Source organism: Alosa alosa, chromosome 19 (assembly GCF_017589495.1).
Source record: "Alosa alosa isolate M-15738 ecotype Scorff River chromosome 19, AALO_Geno_1.1, whole genome shotgun sequence".
NCBI lineage: Eukaryota > Metazoa > Chordata > Actinopteri > Clupeiformes > Clupeidae > Alosa > Alosa alosa.
The window spans coordinates 1,845,619-1,865,618 of NC_063207.1; the positions used below are offsets into that span (position 1 = coordinate 1,845,619).

At 48.0% G+C, this 20,000-nt stretch overlaps 3 protein-coding genes across 3 annotated transcripts in view; all 3 read left to right on the forward strand.

Annotated features, from left to right (window-relative positions):
* LOC125284278 (arp2/3 complex-activating protein rickA-like) overlaps positions 1–175 on the forward strand; it is a gene marked incomplete in the record, with an annotated part of 9,048 nt that extends 8,873 nt beyond the window's left edge. The window contains 1 exon segment of the mRNA XM_048228166.1: positions 1–175.
* Positions 176–1,212: 1,037 nt separating this feature from the next.
* Positions 1,213–11,476, forward strand: slbp2 (stem-loop binding protein 2). The gene is made up of 8 exons (XM_048228241.1): positions 1,213–1,334; positions 3,394–3,519; positions 3,601–3,684; positions 4,027–4,104; positions 7,367–7,510; positions 9,999–10,175; positions 10,975–11,125; positions 11,272–11,476. Exons 1-8 carry the CDS (start codon positions 1,213–1,215, stop codon positions 11,410–11,412), a joined length of 1,023 nt encoding a protein of 340 aa, XP_048084198.1. The 3' UTR covers positions 11,413–11,476.
* Positions 11,477–12,838: 1,362 nt separating this feature from the next.
* LOC125284328 (NACHT, LRR and PYD domains-containing protein 1 homolog) overlaps positions 12,839–20,000 on the forward strand; it is a 17,177-nt gene continuing 10,015 nt past the window's right edge. The window contains exons 1-7 of the mRNA XM_048228242.1: positions 12,839–13,049; positions 13,771–14,647; positions 14,775–15,027; positions 15,067–15,659; positions 15,924–16,007; positions 17,333–17,488; positions 19,307–19,372. Of these exons, the coding sequence (XP_048084199.1) occupies positions 13,031–13,049; positions 13,771–14,647; positions 14,775–15,027; positions 15,067–15,659; positions 15,924–16,007; positions 17,333–17,488; positions 19,307–19,372 (2,048 nt within the window). The 5' untranslated portion in view covers positions 12,839–13,030. The remainder of the gene's footprint in view (positions 13,050–13,770; positions 14,648–14,774; positions 15,028–15,066; positions 15,660–15,923; positions 16,008–17,332; positions 17,489–19,306; positions 19,373–20,000) is intronic.

The window sequence follows — 20,000 nt, forward strand, 5'->3', positions numbered from 1 at the left end:
TCTCCCTCCACCACTCCTCCTCTTCTCTCATATTCTCCTCATCCTCTCCTCCTCCTCCTCTCCTCCTCATACTAGCACTTACCATGTAGGCACTCCTATTCTGTACCCTTAACTGTAGCTGAAATGTGATTCTATTGCTGTAAATTACTTTGAATAAAAGTGTCTGCCAAATGAACACCTGTAATGATGTAAATGTTTATGGTTTATCCTATACAGTGCTTTGAAGATCAGACCGTATCTGACGGTGCACCACACACCTGTAATGATGTAAATGTTTATGGTTTATCCTATACAGTGCTTTGTAGATCAGACCTTATCTGATAGTCTGCCACACACCTGTAATGATGTAAATGTTTATGGTTTATTATCCTATACAGTGCTTTGAAGATCAGACCGTATCTGATACAGTCTGCCACACACCTGTAATGATAATCTTTGAAGATTAGACCTTATCTGATACAGTCTGCCACACACCTGTAATGATGTAAATGTTTATGGTTTATCCTATACAGTGTTTTGAAGATCAGACCGTATCTGAAACAGTGCACCACACACCCGCTTGTGCAAGCCATGGTTCTAACCAAACTGGACTATTGCAATGCATTGTTAGCTGGCCTACCTGCGTGTGTCGTTAGATCATTACAGATGATAGAGAATGCAGCAGCACATCAGGTCTTTAATCAGCCAAAGAGGACACATGCAACCCCTCTCTTAGTTCCTCTCCTTTGGCTTCCTACAGCAGCCAGAATTCAGTTCCCTCTGGCCTGCACTTACTGGATCTCCACGTGCTGTCTAACAGTGCCTACTGTACACACACTCCATGTACCAATTTAATCTTTATATTAAGAGTAATACTTTTTGTATTACACTTTGTCTTAAAGCTACATTACATTGGTAACATCTACAGAAACACAATTAAAAATAAAAGTGTAATACAAAAAGTCTTTCTCTTAATGTGAAGATTAAACTGGTAGAAGTTTATGAGAATCTCTATAAAGAAAAAAAAAAGTCCCATTCACCTATAATGTGATAGTGTCACCTATTGTGGTCATTTTCAGGACTTTCGTCCCGGGTAGCGATTTTGGCACACATCCCACGTTGTTCAATGGGGTCATTTTAGTCTATAACAGTTGAGATATTCTGCGCTAAATGAAGCGCATACAAATCTTTCCCATCACCTCTACTATAACAGAAGATGAGTGGATGGCCAACATGAAACAGCTCGAACACCTGCGCGCAGCCGATGGACATGTAGGCTACGCTGCTATGAAACCCATTATTTTCAATGACTTGCGCGCGCAAGAACTGGCCTGCCGCAGCGCTGAACATGGCAGGTGAGACGCTATCGTTATTTTAATTAGGATATACAACATACACCAGAAACGTCACGATTATTTCCAGAGACCGTTCTAAGGAATCGGGTCGTTCATGAAAGCCTTTTTTGCTGGCTACAGCGTCATGCTTCTCAACTGCTGAGGGTAGGGGAAGTGGGCCTACTAGGTTGATTTTTGCAAACCAAACAACACGATTTTAACGGGTTGAATTACCGGTAGGTCTAGTGTCTGATCACTGCTCCGCCCAACTCACCTGAAACGAATTGGAACTTGATTCAGACTTTTCAAAATGGCTTTTTTCGCCTGCGGTCGCAGTCGATGCGACATCAGCATTTCAAAACGCCCGGTCAAAGATGCGGTAATCAAACCCACTGCATTATATTCCGTTCGACTGATACGTTCGTAGGTTAGTACCGGTATTAAGATAATTTGGATGTGTTGACCATCTGTCCGCTGTGCCTATGGTTGCATAAGGTTTCTAAATTGTAGCCTAAATCTAAAAGTTCGGCCTAGCATTAGTCTGCCCCACTTAACATTTTTCGTTCCTGTCTGAATAAATTTCAAAGAGAATATGTTGACATTTTGGAAGGAATCTTTCTACCACCGATGTCGACGTCTTTCAATGACACTGGTATCACTACTCCTAACCCAGTCGACTCCATGGCGGACGGGGACGGGGTCGCGCATATCCGAGTGCAGATGGTTATTAACAAGGTCGCGCAAATCCGAGTACAGGTTATTAATACGGTCGTCTGGGTCATATTACAAAAAAAAAAGAAATGCCTTTACTTTTACAGACCCCTTAATAATTTAATAATCACATTATATATATATTTGTTTAAAATGCCTGATGTCCTGTCACACTCTGACCATACATGGAAGTTGAGATGTGTACTTCCATTTAAAAATACTTATATGAGTATATACTTATATAAATATACTTTTTTTAAATCTCATACGTGTACCAAAATGTTTGAATGGGAGTGCAGATGCCCCACGGGTGGGTTGTATGCGTGAACAGACGTCTGAATTATCGAACCTAGACATGGTCTACTACCTGCCCCCTAGACCTGCCTGCCTACCTGCCCCCTAGACATGCCTACCTGCCCCCTAGACGTGCTCTAACCCTACCTGCCCCCTAGACATGCTCTTGGCCTACCTGCCCCCTAGACATGCTCTTACCCTACCCGCCTCTAGACTGCCTCCACCCCACCTGCCCCCTAGATCTGCTCTTACCCCACCTGCCCCCCACGCGCCTACCCGCCCCTAGACATGCTCTTACCCTACCCGCCCCCTAGACTTGCCTACCCCACTCCGCCCCCTGTAGACTTGCCTACCTGTCCCTAGACGCATACCTGCCCCTCAGACGTGCTTCCACCCTACTCCAGTTCCCCAGACGGCTCTACCTGCCCCTGACGTGCATACCTGCCCCCAGACATGCCCCACTCCCACCTGCCCCCTAGACTTGCCCCATCCACCTGCCCCTAGACGTGCTCTTACCCTACCTGCCCCCTTGAGGACGCAGCCCCACCTGCCCCTTGCTCTACCCCACCTGCCCCTAGACGTGTCACCTGCCCCCTAGATCTGCTCTGTCCTACCTGCCCCCTCAGACATTTCTGTCCCTACCTGCCCCTAGACGTGCCTACCTGCCCCCTAGACGTGCTCTTACCCTACCTGCCCCCTAGACGTGCCTACCTGCCCCTAGACGTGCTCTTGCCCTACCTGCCCCCTAGACGTGCTCTTGCCCTACCTGCCCCCTAGACGTGCCTACCTGCCCCCTAGACATGCTCTTACCCTACCTGCCCCCTAGACGTGCTCTTACCCTACCTGCCCCAGCACTAAGTCCCGAGGTTACACGGGTGAGCGCGTGTCTGAACACAAAAGGGTGAGACTACACTGAAATGGTAGTAAACAAGTTTTGGCAGATTTCAATCACCCACTCCACCTTTGAGTGTTTATCTGTTTATTTGTTTATCGGTCTGTTTGTTTGTTTATTTGTTTATCTGTGTATCGGTTTGTTTGTTTGTTTATCTGTTTGTTTATTTGTTTGTTTGGTCAGAGGCTTCTCCATCCCCTCATGGCCTGGCTTCTCCGAACAGGCGCTCAGCTTCAGCGCTGGACACCACCTCAACATGGAGCCCTGGCTACTGCCTGGATGCAGCTCTGTCTACGACCGCCTGGTCAGGTAACGTACATACGCATGCGTGTCACCTCAGTCATCTGTCGTGTGTGTGTGTGTGTGTGAACTGTGTGATTGTGGTTCCAGTGATATGGGAGCAAGTCCTCGGTCCCTGCAGAGTGGTGGAGACAAAAACAACTTGGCTGTGCTCTCCTCTCAAAAGCCTCGCAGGTACGGCTCACCTCCACCCGAACCCTCCTCCCTCCTCACACCTCCATCTCACTCCTCCCCCTCTCCCACCTCCTCCCTCCCTCATCCCCACACGTGTGTGTGTGTATACGTGTGTGTGTTCAGGGTGTGTATACGTGTGTGTGTTCAGGGTGTGTATACGTGTGTGTGTCCAGGGTGTGTATACGTGTGTGTGTATGTGTCCAGGGTGTGTATAAATGCGGTGTGTGTGTCCAGGGTGTGTATAAATGTGGTGTGTGTGTGTCTGTCCAGGGTGTGTATAAATGTGGTCTGTGTGTGTCCAGGGTGTGTATAAATGTGGTGTGTGTGTCTGGTCCTCTTTAGGTCGTCCATCCTTGAGCGCTGTATCCTGCGAATATCCTCAGCAGGCGTCCAGACAGATGAGACTGATGTAGTCCCCAGGTCACGCATGCATCTCAACATATAGAACCATTCCTCCCATCTCAACATGTAGAACCATCTCAACATTTAGAACCATTCCTCCCATCTCAACATGTAGAACCATTCCTCCCACCTCCCATCTCAACATGTAGAACCATTCCTCCCATCTCAACATGTAGAACCATCTCAACATGTAGAACCATTCCTCCCATCTCAACATGTAGAACCATTCCTCCCATCTCAACATGTAGAACCATCTCAACATGTAGAACCATTCCTCCCATCTCAACATATACAACCATTCCTCCCATCAACATATAGAACCATTCCTCCCATCTCAACATATAGAACCATACAACATATAGAACCATCTCAACATATAGAACCATTCCTCCCATCTCAACATATAGAACCATCTCAACATATACAACCATTCCTCCCATCAACATATAGAACCATACCTCTCAACATATAGAACCATTCCTCCCATCTCAACATATAGAACCTTTCCTCCCATCTCAACATATAGAACCATTCCTCCCATCTCAACATATAGAACCATCTCAACATATAGAACCATTCCTCCCATCTCAACATGTAGAACCTTTCCTCCCATCTAGAACCATACCTCTCAACATATAGAACCATTCCTCCCATCTCAACATATAGAACCATACCTCTCAACATATAGAACCATTCCTCCCATCTGAACATATAGAACCATTCCTCCCATCTCAACATATAGAACATTTCCTCCCATCTCAACATATAGAACCATACCTCTCAACATATAAAACCATTCCTCCCATCTGAACATATAGAACCATTCCTCCCATCTCAACATATAGAACATTTCCTCCCATCTCAACATTTACAACCATCTCAACATATAGAACCATTCCTCCCATCTCAACATATAGAACCATCTCAACATATAGAACCATAACTCCCATCTCAACATGTAGAACCATACCTCCTCAACATATAGAACCATTCCTCCCATCTCAACATATAGAACCATTCCTCCCATCTCAACATATAGAACCATACCTCCTATCCAGGGACGTGCACAGGAATTTTGAGGGGCAGTTGCTCTGACCTGAAAAAAGGGCACCCCCCAAAAAAACTCACGGGCTATATGAAGGACTGAGAATAACAGGGTCTTTATTAAAATATATATACACTTCTATCTATATCCTATCTATCTATCTATCTATCTATCTATCTATCTATCTATATAAATAAATAAAAAACACTGAAATACAGCACTCAATCACCTTAACTAATAACACAGAAAAACATGACTTGGATCATGAAAATCACCAACATCAATATCCCTATCAATATCCTATCAAGTCACTGATCGGTTTCTCCAAATGTGGGCTCATCTGACCAATTACATATTATTGTTATTGCCATTATCATATTATTTTAATGCCCACTAGTGGTATTTATGTTCTGCTCAGGCAAGCTCTTTGAAATGATAGCCTATGTTTTTTTAGATTACAGTTATTTAGCATGCAGCTCTTTAACCCTGTACTTTCTAGCATGGTCCTCTCATCTCATATTTGGTGATCATCACTTAGGCCTACCTGCCCTACTGTATGTGCCTCCTCCTGGTCCACATTTTCCTCACATGTTCTGGAGGCTTGTGACTGCTCCTCATCTTAAATGTAATGTAATTCTGAAACATTGCCATTAGTAGGCTAAAATATGAGTCTGATTAATTAATCAATTCGCGTACACAGTGTTATGTCATCTTTATCACAAAGTTTCTGTCTCACCTGCTGGTTGGCTTTTTCGCAGCCAACCCTGCAGTGATGTGCTGCCCTTTGCTGCCTCCCTGAATTGTCTCTCTCTCTCCTGAATCTGCCTCTTTTCAGTGGGCATCTTGGCTCCAAACAATAGCCAAAATAGTGGATAGGATTTAGGCATTTAACCATTTTGAATAAAATAATTAATGTGATTCATTACTTCCATCATTCATTCTACTTGCTAAAACAAAATGTGAGAAACTAACTATCAGCAGACATGTAGGCTAGCTTTAGTTTGCCTAATGCAGGGGTGGACATGTAGGCTAGCTTTAGTTTGCCTAATGCAGGGGTGGGCAAACATTTTGGCTCAAGGGCCACATTGGGTTTTGAAAATTGGCCAGCGGGCCGCACAGTAGGCTAGTAGCATAATGTTCAAGTTAGTTCTGCTGCAAAGGAGAACTAAGAGTAGGCCTATCATCTCTATTTAACATGATGTTTTGACATTGTAAACGTTCTCTAAGAGTGGAAAGCAGTTTGCGGTAAAGCTAACCAATGTTGTAGCGAGCAGCCTGATAACCAAATTAAATGCTCAGCGGGCCGGATGAAAGTGCTTGGTGCGCGGGCCGCAGTTTGCCTACCCCCTGGCCTAATGCCTACCAAAACTGGCTATGTGGTAACGGGCTGCTTGTCTGCGAGCTATCTGTCTGATTATTTAGGCTAAACGTGGCAAACTCCGCCTGGATTTATGAAGATTTGAATTCATTTCATAAAACTTGATGATGATCGTTCGGTTGTTATACATCACAAACTCACTTATTCCGACAACGTGGTTTCGCGACAATCTCCTAAGTCCGCTCATGCAGGCTCAGCTCAGGTGCCGGTCGCGTGCAGCGCTGCAGCCACGTAAACAGAGTTTGCCCTTCCCCTACTGACTTCCACTTTCGGTGCCCGAATGAAAGTGAATGAGGCTTTGCGATTTTTTTTATCTAGGCCTACGTGAAATTCTGCATCCATTGTACGATTTATTTATTTATTTATTTTCCCCTCGGAAGGGCAACGTGAGTCGAGAAGGCCATATGGGCAGTTGCCCGGGCAACCTGAGCAACCCCCCCTGTGCACGTCCCTGCTCCTATCTCAACATGTAGAACCATACCTTTCCATCTCAACATATAGAACCATACCTCTCCATCTTGACATATAAAACCATTCTTCCCCATCTCGACATGTAGCCTCAAACCCCCCATCTCTGCTGATATATTATTATGTAACCCACTTACAATCTCCACCACTCTTAGCCGGTCATATTGCAGAGCTAACTAGCCTGGATCTTGGCTGTCTGTGCTAGACTTTGGGCACGTTCAGTAAGTACCATAGAGTAAAGATACTTGTTCAGTAAGTACCATAGAGTAAAGATACTTGTTCAGTAAGTACCATAGAGTAGATAGATAGATACTGTATTGATCCCCAAGGGGAAATTCAAGTTGAGTAAAGATGCACTGTGTTTTAAAATCTGGTCCTCTTTTTTTCAGGTCTCCGAAGCCCTTCTGGTGTTCCCGTAACTTGGATCCGTCGCGTTTCGAGACCAATGAGTCGGTTCTGAAGCGTCGGCAGAAGCAGATCCAGTACGGGAAGAACACCCAGGGGTACCAGAACTACCTGCAGCAGGTGCCAAGGTACGCACTACGCACTCACAGAACTACCTGCAGCAGGTGCCACAGTACGCACTACGCACTCACAGAACTACCTGCAGCAGGTGCCACGGTACGCACTACGCACTCACAGAACTACCTGCAGCAGGTGCCACAGCCCACGCACTCACAGCGACTCCAGGTGCCACAGAACTACCTGCAGCAGGTGCCACGGTACGCACTACGCACTCACAGAACTACCTGCAGCAGGTGCCAAAGTATGCACTACGCACTACTCACTCACAGAACTACCTGGAGTAGTTGCCAAAGTACTGTATGCACTACTCTCAATCTGGACTGCACACTACTCTCCTCTCAATGTGTATGCACTGTTACTCAAACTAAACTCTACTCCCCTCAATCTGGACAAGTCAAGTTTATTTATATAGCGCATTTCATACACAGAGGTCATTCAATGTGCTTTACATAAACAAAAGCAAACAGGAATAACAAATAAAAGCATAGAGGGGCAATATAGAAGAAGAATAGTTCAAAGAATAGTTCAAAAGGTAAAGATCATAATTAAAAAGAAAACATAAAACGCACTAGGTAAAATCATTTAACAATAAATAATTAATAAGCAACAAAAAAAGTAATAAAAGACAAGAGAGAATAATGTTCAAGCCAGATTCAGAATTTGTAACTTGGCGCAGTTAGCAGAAAGCATCTGATAACAGTTTGGTCTTAAGTCTAGATTTAAAACTACAGTTGAGTCCTTTTTGATGTCATCCCAATATTGATGGTAAAAAGCTAAAAAAAAAAGTCATCCCAAAGATGATGGTGAAAAGCTAAGAAGCTAAAAGCTGCTTCACCATGTTTAGTTCTAACAGCAGGTTTTTCACCTGGGACCTGAGAGGATGAAAAGGTGTGTACTGCTGAAGCATGTCTGATGGGTATTTAGGTCCTGCTTCATTTACTGATTTATAAACAAGTAGTTCTTTAAAGTGTCAGTTCAATGTAAATTGACCCATAGCCCAGTTGTAGAAGCTCACCACATGCAGCCCATTGGAAAAAGACTGAGACAATTTGGGACAACGTAGGCATTGACAGGCAGCTTAACGCTGACCCATGGGGGCATCAAAACTGAAACATGAGTCAGCTTTAGGGTGCCTGTCCATAACTTGGCCCATGGGTCTGCTTTAAGCTGCCTGTCCATAACTTGGCCCATGGGTCTGCTTTAAGCTGCATGTCCATAACTTGGCCCATGGGTCTGCTTTAAGCTGCCTGTCCATAACTTGGCCCATGGGTCTGCTTTTAGCTGCCATGTCCATAACTTGGCCCATGGGTCTGCTTTAAGCTGCCTGTCCATAACTTGGCCCATGGGTCTGCTTTAAGCTGCCTGTCCATAACTTGGCCCATGGGTCTGCTTTAAGCTGCATGTCCATAACTTGGCCCATGTTGTCCCAAATTGTCTCATTCTTTTTCCTATGGACTGCATGTGATGAGCTTGAACAGCAGGACTATGGGTCAATTTACACTGAACTTACACTTTAAAGTCAATTCTGTGACTTACTGGAAGCCAGTGCAGGGACTTGGAGTAGAGTTGGAATAATGCGGTCAGTTCTTTTAGTTTTTGTTAGAATCCTAGCTGCTGCTTTTTGTATCACCTGAAGCTGATTGATAGTCTTTTTAGGAAGGCCTGTAAACAGTCCATTGCAGTAATCAACCCTGCTGGAGATAAATGCATTTATGAGTTTTTCTAAGTCATGTTTTGACATCAGCCCTCTAAGTTTGGCAATATTATTGAGGTGGTAAAAAGCTGGTTTAGTTATCGCTTTCATGTGGCTGTTAGAATTTAGATCACTGTCGATTAATACACCAAGATTTTGAACAGTATCCTTTGCCTTCAACCCTTTTGTGTCAAGGAGAGTGGCAACCCTAAGTCTTTCCTCCTTTTTACCAAATATAATCTGGACTATGCTTTACTCGCCTCTCAATCTGGACTATGCTTTACTCACCTCTCAATCTGGAGTGTTTTATTGTAACTGGCTCATACATTCATTCCCTCACTCTCCACCTGGAGCCAGTGTGTGGTGAGTATTCTCATGCATGATGGCTGCCATGCATTAGCCAAGCGGGTGCTGTTTATTGGCCCCCTTCACTATAAAGCCCTCGACTGCCTTGAAGAAATCTCAAGTGGAAAATGCAGGTTATTGTTAGTCAGGTGTTAAAATCATTGACACTATTGACTGTATAGTAATGGTTTTTTTTTTTTCCAAGTGAAGTCTACTTAATCATTTGATTTTAAATGTCGGAACATTTCCATACTGTTAAGCTCTTCTGATTGATCAGTGTGTGTGTGTACGTTTGATCAGGGTGTGTGTGTGCTTTATCAGTGTGTTTGTATGTTTGTGTGTGTGTGCGTTTGGATGTGCACCTGTAGGCATCTGATTGATCTGTGTGTGTGTGTGCGTTTGGATGTGCATCTGTAGGCATCTGATTGATCTGTGTGTGTGTGTGTGTGCACCTGTAGGCACCTGCGGATCCCTGGGCTGCACCCGTCCACCCCTAACAAGTACCACAAGTACAGTCGGCGCTCATGGGATGCGCAGGTGCGGCTGTGGAGGAAGGCGCTGCATGCCTGGGACCCCAGCGCCTCTGCCCAAAGTGACCAGAGCGAGGGGGACGCTCCCCTGGACCAGGACGCACTGTGAGTGCTGATCGTGTGTGTGTGCATCTCTGTCTGTCTCTTCTTGCCAGCTTATCGTTTGTAAGACTTAAAGCGATGGTTCAGAGTAATTTCCCTCTAGGGTCCTTTGCACCATGACCCCAAGCCAAACAACCCCCCTGAACTTGTTTTCCCTTGGTCGAACCCTGGTCGAGTAGCGCTGTCGGAAACTAATGACTTTCTGCGGGTGCTAATGGAACCAACTTAGTATCTCGTGAATTACCCCACTAATAATTCCCAGAATGGTACGAAGATTCTACAGTAGTACAACTATCTTCTTTACTCATAAAACGAGGCATTGGAAAGTTTGTAAGTACACCAGGAGTTTATTTAAATAACACTTGCCTGATAGCTTCTACTCTGCTGCTATCTACCACTGCGTCGACGTTACTTCAGTGATTTGGGAAAAGCCCGTAAAAGTCCTGGCAGGAAGCGATTACATTAAAGTATTTTGGTATATCCAGTTTTTAATATTTTTTTCCCCGAAGTGTTTACAACTTAGTGATAACTAATAATTGTTGCAAACTGGTACTACAAACAAAAATTTACGAGATACTAAGTTGGTTCCATTAGCGCCTGCAGAACATCATTAGTTTCCGACAGCGCTACTCGACCAGGGTTGGACCAAGGGAAAAAAAGTCAGGGAGGGTGTTTGGCTCAGGGTCATGGTGCAAAGGACCCTAGGGTGAAATTACTCTGAACCATCGCTTTAACAAGGTGTTTCCATCCACCTTACCATGGAGTAATCACTTCCTGTGTGTGTGTGTCCCTTGCTCCTCAGGCGAGGCCTGCTGGACCAGGTGGATGAGGAGCGGGGCGTGGAAATGGGCAGCCAGCTGGACGTTACGTCAGGATCCAACGCCACACTGCTAACCCCACAGCCAGCTGGCAATGCCGCACACGGACAGGCCATGTTTTCCTCCGCTCCCCAGGTGTGTGTGTGGTTTTACACTGCTCCCCAGGTGTGTGTGTGGTTTTACACTGCTCCCCTGTGTGCCTGTTTTGAGTGATGTTCTGTGTGTCTGTGTGTGTGTGTGTGTGTGTGTGTGTGTGTGTGCACGCGTCTACATATTTATAGGAAGAGCTTTCAGTCTCCCGGGAGCGGCCCTTCCAGCCGGGGCTGGGCTACAGTTTCAGGAGCGAGCTCACCGCCGAGGAGAATGTCCTGGGCTGGCTGCGCTTTCTGCTGGAGGCTGAGGACCACTCCTACCAGCCCTGAACACACACACATACCACCTCTCGCCTACCCCACCCCTGCTCCACACACACACACACCACCTCTCGCCTGCTCCACACACACCACCTCTCGCCCACCCCACCCCCGCTCCACACACACACACACACTACTCCTTCCTAAGGTTAACGTGTGTTTCTGTACCTTGTTGACAGGTTAACGTGTGTTTCTTTGAAGCTGCTAGTCACCTTTCCTGAAAACATGATTTTGATGTTTAATACGATGTCCTGTCACAGTTGGTTTTGTTTGTTTGTTTGAATGTTTCTGCACTTTTTGAACACTTGAGTGAAGGCAAATAAAGATGTGTTCCCAATGTCTCTGGTCACTTGTATGGTGGGCACTCGGGGTGCTAATGCGCTGGGTTACGGAGTGGGGCAGCTGGTCATCCCAACATTGGAGATAAGGGAGGTCGAGGAAAGCATTTAACTCCTATTTATTTTGATCCGAAAATCAATTCTCAATATCTCTAATACACTCCTTTTGTCCATGGAGTTTTTGTTTGTTTTAATGTACTAATGTGAAATAAAGTTTGTCTGACTGAAATGTATTGGAGTCTGTGGAAGACTGTCCTTTGTCCGAAATGTAAACCAAGCTTTTGTTTGGTTTTGTGTGGGCGTTCGACAAGGAACGAAATGGGCATGTTATGCGAATCAAGAACCTCATCTAATCAGACCTGTTCAAGGAACTCCGCTGTGGCCAGTTCTGAATGGACCTTTCCCAAAATCACAGGCCATGCGCTGCTGAGTTAGGATGCGCTAGTGAGTTGATTTGATCGGACACTGGCACTCATGCCATGCGCTGGTGCGTTAGGATTTGATCGGACACTGGCACTCATGCCATGCGGTGCCAAGGATTTGATTGGACATTGTGTCCCTTGTAGCAGGATGGCTAATCCTCTAGGAAAAGCTGCATGAGCTAAGCCTAGACAGATAAATAGCCACCACACACACTCAACCGACATTTTGGCTTTTAAACTTGCCAACCAAGAAATTTACAAGAATGTTTATTCAAACTTATTAAAGGTACTGGAAATCATAAGGGGAAATTGTGTTATTAAAATGTAATTAATAGTTTTTACATGATTAATTACCAAGGCATTAGTATTACTGTTATCAGAGAAAACAACAGCAATGTTTTAATGTTGTTGTGGATGATTAGCCTAGAAATCTAGGATGGCCCGCCAGGCTAGTGGATAATATTATTCTTGAATTTCCCCTTGGGGATCAATAAAGTACCTACAGTTGCTGACAACGATGATAGCATTTTTATTGTTCATAAAATATTCACGAATAGACTCTTCAGGCCGGATATGTCGCAGATGCATTTGATTGGAGGACAGAGCTTCGAGGGCAGGACACGGAGGGCAGTGTTGTCCGCTCACGTCACACTCTCGTTCACGCTCCAACGAGTCATCATGCCCCTTTTAACATGTGAATACTTCGGCGCGATACGTCCGATCAGCTGTCAGATCGACTTTTGACAAGATTTTGACGTGCACACACTTGCACATCGTTTGTTTCTGGTTGTTTCGGTTTGACCCCAGGCTCTGGAGTTCTGGCTGCGCTGCAAACACGCCGTCGAAACGATCGAACAGCGATTCGGTATGGATACAGTTATAGACAGTAAGTGCAGCGGATGATCTGATTATTCAGGAGCTCAGCAGAGCTGTGTGTGAGCGTGATTGTTCTCTTGACCCAATTAGTTCGGAGGCTACTGGACTCCCAACAGCTTTTGAGATAGCAGAACATTTTAGTTGAGGTACCGTATGCAAGTCTATCTTTCGCGTTGCTTGTCTAAGGGTTAGGCTACACATCTCAGTTTAAATGTGTGTCCCCAGGCTTAGGTGAGATGGTAATTCTATTAACTGTAATGCTTATGGTAGGTTAATAATCCGTGATGTGAGTTTATGACTAGGCCTACACACATACTAAGGTAGAGTGGGACATGACATGACTACATGTGCTCTATGGTGTCTGATCATTTGTTCATTTCTCTGGCTATAGTCCTGGATCCTCTGGCAAAAATTGTTCTGCATTGCTCTGCCTACTTTCCAGTTCCACTTCTGTCATGTCCTCACTGTGCTCAGAGCAGAACATAAATGTTTATCTCCGTGTTTCTGAATACTATCGGTTACAGTTCTGAAAATGTAAAAATGGTAAACACTGCAAGTTTGCGCTGCTGCGCGGTCTGTCTGCACAGCAGTGCAGGTCAGAGTGCTTGACCGTGACCACAGACTCCAGACCTCTGGGCCTACCGAGTGTGGGAACCCCAGGACGCCCTCCACTGGCGTGTGTGTGACCTCTGGTCCATCCTGACTGGCGTGTGTGTGTCTGTCTTCCCCAGGTGACCCCGCCGTCGTGGCCTACAGGGAGTGGGTTTGCAGGGAGTATGGGACGCTGCCGGACTATCGCTGCCTGCTGCGGGGGTGCGTGCCCCTCGGGTCGGTCTACACGGAGCCGGTGATGGTGCAGAGGAGCAGAGAGCTGAGCCGCTGGGAGGAGGAGGAGGAGGAGGAAGAGGCCTGCCTGCGCGGAGACCTCACCTCCAGGGCCAGCCCAGCCTACCACCCCACACGCCTGGAGCAGCTCTTCTGCCGACTCCAGCGCCCCGCACACACACACACGCACGCACACACACACGCCGAGCCCCGACCCCTCGCGCTCATCCTGCAGGGCCCCGCCGGACACGGCAAGTCTGTGGCCGTGAAGAAGCTGCTGCTGGACTGGGCCCGCGGCCGCCTGTACGAGCGCCTCTTTGACCTGGTCCTCGTGCTGCGTTGCGGCCATCTCGGCCGCGCCCCTGCGGACCGCTCGCTAGTGGACGCGCTGAGCCCCGAACGCTGCTTCAGCAATCTCGATCTCGCCCCTGCAGACCGCTCGCTTGTGGACGCGCTGAGCCCCGAACGCTGCTTCGTCCCTCTGGTGTCCCGCGCGCTGCAGGAGCGTCCGGCACGGGTGCTCATCGCCATCGACGGCCTCGAGGACCTCCAGCCTCCTCTGGACGGCGCAGACGCAGACGCAGACGCAGGCCCCCAGCGGCCAGCGGAGCTCCGCGAGGCTCTCGGCGCCCTGCTCGGCGGACGGCTCCTGCCGCAGTGCCCCCTGCTGGTCACCACCAGGCCCGCGGGGGCGGACAGGCTGAGCCGGCTGCTGAAGAGGCCGCAGCGCACCGTGGAAATGATGGGCTTCTCAGAGGCGGCCGTGGAGCAGTGCTTCAGGAAGCTCCTCAGAGAGGAGGAGGAGGAGGAGGAGGAGGAGGGAGGGGGGGGGGGGGAGTCTGGGACGTGCGCTCCACTGGCTGAGGTCGAGCGCTCCTCTCCGCACCGTCTGCTCCTCTCCTCTCCTCAGCACGATGGTCTGCGCTGTCCTCTGGCACCTCCCTGACCGCTGCCCCACGGGCGCACCGGACCTCGACCTGCACTCGGCCACGGCTGTGATCGCGTACGCCGTGTCCACGTTGCTACGGCGACACTGCCAGGGCTCGGGCCGGCTGATGTCCACCGCACTGCGACGCCTGAGCCGCCGGGCCCTGAGCCACATACTCCGGCAGCGGACGGTGTCTGACCAGGGAGGTGTGTGTGAGGCCGAGAGGCCCCTGGAGGTGGAGGAGGAGGTGGAGGAGGAGGAAGAGGAGGAGGAGGTGGAGGAGGAGGATGAGGAGTGGTTGAGCGAGGCCTTTGGCCACCCTAGTGTGCAGGAGTTTCTGTCGGCTCTCTGCTGCGTGTGGTCAGATGGCGGTGCGTCCCGGAGGTCCAGACAGCAGCTGCTGCAGCTCCTCTCCCTGCAGGGGGACGAGCAGACCACCCCTGACCCCAGCCTGCTGGACGTGGGCCGCTTCCTCTGTGGCCTGGCCGACCCACGCGTGCGGGGCCTCCTCCTCACGGACACGTCGCCTCCGTTGCCCCCGGCGACAGAGGCCCGTCTGGACGTGGAGGAGTGGCTCCTGCGTTTGGCGGGGGACGTGCGGGACTCGTACGGCGCTGACCACCTGAGGCTGCACGTCCTGCGCTGCCTCCACGAGCTCCATGACGACGGCGTGGCCAGCCGAGCCCTGGAGGCGTTGGGCAGGGTGCAGCTTTTCGGCGTTGCCATGACGACGGCCGACTGCTGGGCGCTGTGCTACTGCCTGCTCTGCGCTCCAGCCAATGGGAGCCTGGCGCTATGGCGATGCCACGTTACCGCGGACGCGCTGAGGATTCTGAGGCCTGCTCTGACACGTTGCCATGAACTGGAGTGGGTATCACGTGTGGCTGTGTGTGTGTGTGTGTGTGTTAATTGTTAGTGTGTGTGTGTGTTGTAATTGTTAGTGTGTGTGTGTGTTTGTGTGTGTGTTAATTGTTAGTGTGTGTGTGTGTGTGTATGTGTGTGTGTGTTAATTGTTAGTGTGTGTGTGTGTGTGTGTGTGTGTGTGTGTGTGTGTGTTAATTGTTAGTGTGTGTGTGTGTGTGTGTATGTGTGTGTGTGTGTGTGTTAATTGTTGTATGTGTGTGTTTTCAGACTGCAGGTGGAAGGCCTGTCTGACACTGATATCCCAGATCTCCTCATGGCGCTTGGAAGAGGAAAGAACCTCAAAGAACTGGGGTAGTACACCGCCTCTACACCTCCTCTACACCAACCACCTCCTCTACACCTCCCACCTCCACTACACCAACTACCTCCTCTACACCTCCCACCTCCTCTACACCTCCCACCTCCACTACACCAACTACCTCCTCTACACCTCCTCTACACCTCCACCTCCTCTACACCTCCTCTACACCTCCCCCTCCTCTACACCAACTACCTCCTCTACACCTCCTCTACACCTCCCACCTCCTCTACACCTCCCACCTCCTCTACACCTCCTCTACACCTCCCACCTCCACTACACCAACTACCTCCTCTACACCTCCTCTACCTCCCACCTCCTCTACACCTCCCACCTCCTCTACATGGCCTCAACTACCTCCCTCTCTCTAGCATGGCCTCCTCTACACCTCCCTCTCTCTAGCATGGCCTCCTCTACACCTCCCTCTCTCTAGCATGGCCTCCTCTACACCTCCCACCTCCTCTACACCTCCTCTACACCTCCCACCTCCTCTACACCTCCTCTACACCAACCACCTCCTCTACACCTCCTCTACACCAACCACCTCCTCTACACCTCCGACCTCCTCTACACCTCCTCTACACCTCCCATCCTCTACACCTCCCACCTCCTCTACACCTCCTCTACACCAACCACCTCCTCTACACCTCCTCTACACCTCCCACCTCCACTACACCAACTACCTCCTCTACACCTCCCACCTCCTCTACACCTCCTCTACACCTCCCACCTCCTCTACACCTCCTACACCTCCCACCTCCACTACACCAACTACCTCCTCTACACCTCCTCTACACCTCCCACCTCCTCTACACCTCCTCTACACCTCCTCTACACCTCCCACCTCCTCTACACCTCCCACCTCCTCTACACCTCCTCTACACCTCCTCACCCATTATTATTACCAATTATAGTTTTATCATTAATTCTGGTACAGTGTGTGTACTGTTTCATTTGTATCGGCTCCTACACACAGCTGCGTGCGTTGCGTTGCTGGAGACGCATCCCATTCACTTTACATGGGCTCACGTCATCCGTTGCCGAACTGAATTGTGGGTCCGGCCAAGGCGTTTTCTCGTGTTTCGCATTGAGAAGTTCAGCTGTTGCTGCACCGACAGACGGCATCGGCCAATCAAGCCAATCTACGGACGGCACCAACCAATCACGTTACGGTTTTACTTCAAGTCATTTGCATAGCTACCGTCGGGAACACCCACTGGCATGCGTTGACGGAACGCAACTGTGTGTAGGAGCCGTAAGTGAGTATTTCAAACACACTGTGTATTTACATTACTGTGTGTATGTGTGTTCCCTCCAGGGTGGCTGGAAGCAGGTTGTGTGATGAGAGTGTGCAGCAGGTGCTGGCATGTCTTCCACAGCAGGAGAGTGTGGCCTTCATCTCCCTCTCAGTGCGGAGCGTCTCGCCCCGGCCAGCCGCCATGCTTGCCCGGCTCCTCCAGACCACCGAGTTCGAGTACGTGAGTACGCTACGCTAATCAGCTAACAGCTAGCCATATCAGCTCCTCCAGGCCACCTCGTTTGGGTATGTGAGTACGCTACACTAATCAGCTAGCAGCTAATCAGCATTGCGTTTGAGCAGTGGTCCCCAAACTACGGCCCGCCAACTGATTTTGGGTGGCCCCCCAAAACATGTCCGTGGTATATAGCATCTGGCCCGCACGGGAGGACGACATCGTCAAACTATAACCTCCGTAATTTCCCCATTCATTCTCTATGGCGAGTCTTAGCAGTACACATGTAATACTCCTTTTGCCCACTGGTGGTTGTTTTGGGGCTGTTTCGCGTTTGCCATCGAAAACGGAATGAAATGTAGGCCTACCTGCAAACAATGTAAGAGGCCTATGCTGACTGCATCAGTGCTCAAAGTATTCTAAACGTTTATCAATTATTTGTTAATAACTAACTAACTTCTATTCAAGTCATATTTCTGGAACTTTCTGGGATAATTATTTCTATTTTTTATTCACACGTTCAAATGTTCATACAGAGTTCAAAGTTCTCATCAGGTGAGTGAAAGTTAGAATGGTGATCATTTCAGATGTGTTTGCCAGCACTTCATAAAACTGTCATAGTTTGATAACTTTAAATTATTTGTAGGATATTGCTTGTTCACAACTTGAGCTATGTATGAAAAGAAACAAAAGAAAAAAAAGAGTCTTTTTAGTAGTATTATGTCATTTGAGCTACATTTTACACTGATATGGCATGGTGGCAACATAAACACAGTTAGCAATGGTATTAAATTGCAGTAGCCTATGATTAAATGTAATGGAATATTCAACTAAGGTAGACTGCTGTTGTTCACAGCACTAAGCTATTTATGGTTAATATACTCCGAGTCTCTGGCCATCTCTTAGAGCCAGGCATAGTGAGCTGGCCCTCGGAAGAAAAAGTTTGGGGACCACTGCGTTTGAGTATGTAACGCTAATCAGCTAGCAGCTAGCCATATCAGCTCCTCCAGAGCACTGAATTTGAGTATGTGAGTACGCTTTTCTAAACAGCTAGCTATACCAGCTGCTTCAGACCATCGAGTTTGAATGTGTGGGTACACTATGCTAATCAGCTAGCCATATCAGTTCCTCCAAAGCATAGATATTAGAAAGCTAGATAGCGCATTGGGCTCCAAAGCATAGATATTAGAAAGCTAGATAGCGCATTGGGCTCCAAAGCATAGATATTAGAAAGCTAGAGACCGCATTGGGCTCCAAAGCATAGATATTAGAAAGCTAGATAGCGCATTGGGCTCCAGAAGGTATGTACATAGCACCGCCATCTTGGTGAGGGCAGCAATAACTGAAGGCCAATGGAGGAGCATGTGACTGATTGCTGGCAAATGTTGCCCATAGACAGTAAACGTGTTGCCCCAGCAATAGGGTGGTCGCGTTTATGAATGCCACCTAATTAGCCTACAAATCTAGACGCACCCTCGTGGCAGCTAATGTAATCTGCAGCCAGGGTAGTCTAGCAACTTTCCGTTGGCTTGCGAGCTGGAAAAATGAAACTTCAATCAGGCCAATCACAATCGCAACAGCACCCAACGCAACAGCACCCAACACAACACAACAGCACCCAACACAACACAACAGCACCCAACACAACAGCACCCAACACAACAGCACCCAATACAACACAACAGCACCCAACACAACAACACCCAACACAACAGCACCCAATGATGGCCCAACGTCTGTTTGTTACCTGTGCTAATTAGTGAAAATGTGTCTTTAATGTCTTCTGTGTGTGTGTGTGTGTGTGTGTTTGTGTCTTGTAGGCTTGCTGAACTGACGAGCAGTGATGAGGAGACCTGCTGTTCTCACTTTTCCATGGATGCCTTCACGTGAGTCCCTAAGCAAAGCAGCATTAACACCTCATTCAGACATTCAGACATTCGTCCATTTGTTTATTTGTTCATTCATTTGTTCATTCATTCATTCATTCATTCATTCATTCATTCATTTATTCAAAGCATAAAGCAAAACCTGTAATCTGAAACTCTGTAGCACTGTAGCTGCCTGGCAGCTCTAGCTGTTGTCTATAGTAATTTGACATTGCTTGGTATCTCGAGAAACAGACATCTTTGTCCACATTATTACCATGATACACAAATCTCTTTATCTCCCTTCGTCAAGTACCGTATCCCTATGTTACTGTTGCTAGGTCAGGTAAACAATGGCCATTCAGCGTTAAAAACCTGCATTAAAACTTGTGATTCTGCCCCAGCTGTGGCGCAACTGGCTGGGGCACCTGCACCGTACGCCGGCGACCCGGGTTCAATTCCCGCCCCGTGGTCCTTTCCGGATCCCACCCCTGCTCTCTCTCCCATTCGCTTCCTGTCACTCTCCACTATCACTATCATTAAAGGCACAAAAAGGCCAAAAAAATATACTTAAAAAAAACAAACAAAAAACTTGTGATTCTGATTCTTGAAAATCATGACAAACGTACAGTCTGGGTATGGATACAAG

What these genes read in the sequence shown, in the direction of transcription:
- slbp2 (XM_048228241.1), top strand. Translation starts at nt 1,213, where the DNA reads ATGAAACAGCTCGAACACCTGCGCGCAGCCGATGGACATGTAGGCTAC. An exon ending in GTCTACGACCGCCTGGTCAG is followed by an intron (nt 3,520 to 3,600) that starts GTAACGTACATA and finishes TTGTGGTTCCAG; the next exon opens with TGATATGGGAGCAAGTCCTC. An exon ending in CCCCTGGACCAGGACGCACT is followed by an intron (nt 10,176 to 10,974) that starts GTGAGTGCTGAT and finishes CTTGCTCCTCAG; the next exon opens with GCGAGGCCTGCTGGACCAGG.